Below are 4,924 nucleotides of genomic sequence, written 5' to 3'. Positions count from 1 at the left end.
TTTTATGCCATTTACTACGAATACATGGATTAGATCAACTGTCACGGACGATCAAACCCATCACACCACCAAGATACAATCTACAAATAATGAAAATAACTTTGATTTTACTTAATTCGATATGTCACCTTATCAATGCTTACTAACTCATCCCTTGTCTCAAGAGCTAACTCCTCTAAACTCTCAAAATCGAGGAAGCTCCTAAGAAAATTGAATATCATGTAGTATTGCCTTCTCATTGGATTGGTGTCGATGTAAATTGGTATGGAGTAATTCGGATCATCCAGCCCAAGAATCAATTTCTTAATAATCACTGTCCCTACGACATTTTCAGGGGTTAAGCTGCTAACCCAAGACGAGCACATGATTTTTAGAGTTAGCAAGTTAACCGGTAAACAATCAAAAATGCGGGTATTTGTCAGAAACCAACCAGCAAGTGTCAAATTTGTTATTCCTTTGTGTTCCTTCAGCTTTTTCAGTACGACTGGATCAAAATTTACTAGACGAAAATTCGCCTCTGCAAAGTTCTGTTTCGCAACTATTTCGAGTGTTTCGAGCCGATCTGGCAAGTTTTCAATTATTTTATTGTTGAAAAAGGCACAATCAAGGATGAGTGTTTGCAGATTATAAAAATTTTTCAGCAACACAATGTTTTTCTCGTCAAACCCCCAACTAGCCAAAGTCAGACTCGTTAAGTTGTTCCTTATGCTATGATCGAAAGATTCGCGCAACAAAATATTTGTCATTCTGTTTATGATTTCGACCTTTTTTTTCATAGACTTTCTACATGCCCTGCATTCGTATTTCGCAAAACTGCTCTTTAACCACATATCGTGTCTTAGAAAATCGTGGGTAGCATCTAACATAGTAGATATTGAGGGAACATAATCCATTGTTTTCGAATAGTTTAAGCTGTAAATCACTAGCTCTTTGACATTGGTACATTTAGATAACAGGTATCGTAGGTTACCACTATTTAAGTTGCAAGCAGCTTCTAATTTACGAACGTTTTCAAGTGATGGGAAGCTAATTGTGGTGGATGAAATACTTTCTAGCCTAGGTATCACCATCAGCGACTCAAGTTTTTCGATTTTGGAAAGATTGAATGTTCCAGAACAGTACAACATGCCAACCTCTCGGCACTTTCTGTTGGTAGTGAACTTTCCACTAGGTAAAACTTTACACGCTGTAAAACAACAACTCGTATATTGCTTGGCAACTCGATCTTATCTTTTATCTCAAGTTCTTGGATTATAATGGTATCAATCGTGACCGGTGCCTTCAGAAACACTTCCTTAAGGTACAACGGCATATTTTTCAAGATCACCTTTTTTAAATTAGCTGACCGAGAGAAATCGACTTCGACACAGGAGGAACTCAGCTTTAGACACTTACAACCTTGCCCTAATATTAATTTACGATCAGGCAGTATATCTACATATTGCAGACAAACAGTTTCGATATTGTCTGCGAGTCTGACATCGTTCTCAAAACAAAAACTCTCAAGAATCAATGAGTACCGGTCGTTGATACTCTTTAACTTCCTTAGTTGGAGTATGTTGGTTTTGTTACATCTAATTACATTGAAACCGGCCACTCCCTGCATGTCAACGGTTCCACTACATTTGATAATGCTGAGCTGTGATACGTTTTTGTTGATTGTGACTATCGATCTTCTAGTTAATTCCACTTGGTATAAGATGATGGTAGCAAGACTTTTAGCGAATGTTACACTGCTGCTTATTTTCATGTCGAGTATGTTGATGTAAATCATGGAGCTGTGCGTGTCTGGATCATAGACCAACGAGGATGATTCGGTCAGTGTTAACGCCTTCAGCTTCTTCACCCTTGACGTATCGATGTCCACATAACAGTTCTGAATTTGTAGACTCTCCAAACTTTCATTGAGCACCAACCTCGAAGATCTATATGGAACAATATGCGAAAGCGAGAGGAAATTAACATCTTTTTCGATCCTGTAAGTATCACCAAGTCGAATATTCTTAAGTTTAAGCTTGCTAAGGCCTTTTGGGCAACAGCTGGTTAAGTGACAACAAGTTCCCAACAACGCCATTATAAAGTAATCGGCTGTATTATTTTTTACAACGCTTGTAATATTGACCGGGACATAGCAATTATCAATATTAATATCTTCGCAGCCATTATTTATCGTAATAACTATGTTTTCATTACCAAGTTTATAAATTGACTTCAGACTAACCTTCTTGGTACAGGAGCAGAATGTTATATTTTGGTCGATAGTAATGTCCTCTGCTCTGAATTCCTCAACAGGAATGGATAAAAGATGCGGATTAGTTACCAAGTTGAGATTTATCACTTCTAATTTTCTGATCGACGAGATGCCAACAAGGTTTAAACGGTTTTTGAACTGAGTCAAAACTAGATTATTGCACTTTCTGCCAAGTAACGACAGATGATTAGACACCTCACAATTGTGAAATTCTGCTCTATTTAGATTCATATTGATAATCAGAGGCCTATCGAGTGCTATATTTGCCATGGTGATATCATACAAACCATCTGCATATTTACTAATCTTGATAGAATTTCCATATGTATGCAATCCAATTGTTAAAGTGTTCTCAGTAAAGACACCCGGAATCTGAAACATTCCTCTGCATCGAGTTATAGTGAGCTTTTGAAAGCCTTCATCTATTATTAAAACACCGTTTTGCGAGAACAGTACATTTTTTAGCTCAATATCTTTCACTTCCAATCCAAAGCGTATTGTTCTGTCGAAGCGAAAATCGGTTATAACCAATCGATCAACAGTTTTAGTCTCGGACTTTACAACATGAAATACCTGCTTGATTACACTGTATGGACTGTACCGTGAGAATTCAATTATTTCGAAACACGGCCAATCTTTGAAGTAAACTGTTCCGATGCAATTCTTAAAGCAGATATTTTTTACCTCGCTGCACAATTTAAGATGCAATCCATCCATAATACTGACATTATCCATACTAATGCCTGAGATATTTTCGTTCAACTTCGTAGTGCCTATTAAATCCGCTTCAGACAGTGTCAACTCCAGCATCCTCTTTTCACCTATTCTTTTTAACTGACATGTACCTAAAGCAAGACGGACCAAACATGGATCGTGATGTGAAATGTCCAGAATTTGTACAGATCCTGTGAAGTTACAGAGATTTACGTGCTCCATACCTCCGTGCAGTATCATAACACACCCATTCAATAGCGATACATTTTTCATGTAGACCGTTTTTATGTCATAACATAAGCCTATCTCAGTAGTTTTGAACATCATATTCACCATGTGCAACTTCTCAATGGTGTTATTCTCGTTTTTGCGTACTTCAAGTGTCCAATTATCACAGTACTGGACATGGAAAATCTCTGTAATACAAGGAATGTCGATTTCGCCATTAATGTTCCTCAGAACCAATATTTTACACGCTTTCCCTACATTTATTTTACTTTTTTCTACTATATCAACATTTTCAAGATACAGCTCCTCCAATCCAACGGGCAGAAGCAAGCAGTCATAAATCACTGAGTCGGAAATCCATAACTTTTTCAAATTTGTAGGCAGGAAGGTGTCTTTTACAAAAGCACAGCTCTCAAAATGAATGTGATATTTTATCAGAGACTGTACATCAAAATCTACATCAGATTGGATCCCTTTGAACCAAAATATGCACTTTTCGACAGAACACATTGTCATAAACTTACACTTAATTGCTTTGTTGAGAATTTTTGTGATAATCTGAGCCAAACGCTTCTTATTCATACCATGTTTTTTCCTTTTGTCATAAAATATGTCTGAAAAATCGACCTCAACATTCAAACCGTGATCAATGATCGATTTGCTGTACTTTTTGAACAACTTACTGTGGTTTTTGATCAGAAAGTATCCGTTCATAATTATAGACTGCCTTAGAAACAAACTGTCCAGATTGCGGATGCTGACATACACAGGTAATCTTCCTCTATTGTTGTAATCCCTGGAAATGAATGCTATCCTTTTTTGGTCATCTGCAATTGATAGGTAGGTTATATCATTTATTGTAAACATAACATTGAGCAGATTTGCTTCAAAGCGATTGCGACCCATAGGACTAGCTTTTTGCTCACTACAAGCCTTCTTTTGGTTTATTTCCTTGAGCTGACCCCACAATTGAGGATTATCCATTAATTGCTGTGCAAATGCACGTAGAATCAACGAATTATCATCAAGAAAAATGATGAGATGTTCAATTATGTCGTAAAATTCTTTGCTGGAATATTTCACTTCGTCATATGCTTTTAGACCTATGACTTTCACGAACAATTGTTTTGTGATCGGAATGTGAATCACATAATACTTATAAACAGGATTATAAGCAATACATTCATCTTTGCACGTAAATAGCTCTGCATTCTTTTCAGCGTCTTGTCCTTCTTTGTTACTAAAAATGTTCCAAGAATCAGTTTCTGAATCATACTCAGTAATTTTGAACTCCGATAAATTGTGTCTTGTTTGGTCCGAAATATTACCGAAAACATTTCCCAATTGCACCTCACCAGGACCATCACATATTAATATATCAGTTGCTGTGCTGTTATCTTCTTCTTTAAAACACAGAATGCATTTTATAAGTGTGTTTGTGGCTCTCATCCACGAGTGTTCCATAAGCTTTGAGCTTGTTGTCTTTTTATACTTTTTATTTTTCCTTAAACATGGTTGAGATTGACACATTCCCGAATAACACACATTCTAAAAATAAAACCCATCATTTTGTGACCATTCCTTTTACAAACGATCTGCTGCCACGTTTTTGTGTACATTTTGAGGAACCAAAACTTTTTCGTGGAATACGCTGCTTCTTCGTATCGGCGAAGCATGACCACAGCAACTTTTTTGACAGAGTGTCATGGTCAAAAAAACAAGAAGTGTTCC

At 36.7% G+C, this 4,924-nt stretch overlaps 2 protein-coding genes across 2 annotated transcripts; both read right to left on the bottom strand.

The window, feature by feature from the left end:
- Window positions 1-107: 107 nt before the first annotated feature.
- Window positions 108-1,070, bottom strand: VCUG_02643 (uncharacterized protein; the record flags this gene model as incomplete). The annotated part of the gene is made up of 1 exon (XM_008077460.1): window positions 108-1,070. One exon carries the CDS (start codon window positions 1,068-1,070, stop codon window positions 108-110), a length of 963 nt encoding a protein of 320 aa, XP_008075651.1.
- On the bottom strand, window positions 1,070-4,657 carry VCUG_02642 (uncharacterized protein; the record flags this gene model as incomplete). Its single annotated transcript, XM_008077459.1, has 1 exon — window positions 1,070-4,657. The coding sequence occupies one exon, from the start codon at window positions 4,655-4,657 to the stop codon at window positions 1,070-1,072; it is 3,588 nt and encodes a 1,195-aa protein (XP_008075650.1).
- Between the last annotated feature and the right edge of the window lie 267 nt (window positions 4,658-4,924).

The sequence above is a fragment of the Vavraia culicis genome (assembly GCF_000192795.1).
Source record: "Vavraia culicis subsp. floridensis unplaced genomic scaffold supercont1.95, whole genome shotgun sequence".
Taxonomy (NCBI): domain Eukaryota; kingdom Fungi; phylum Microsporidia; family Pleistophoridae; genus Vavraia; species Vavraia culicis.
This window is presented reverse-complemented; position numbering and strand designations above follow the sequence as displayed.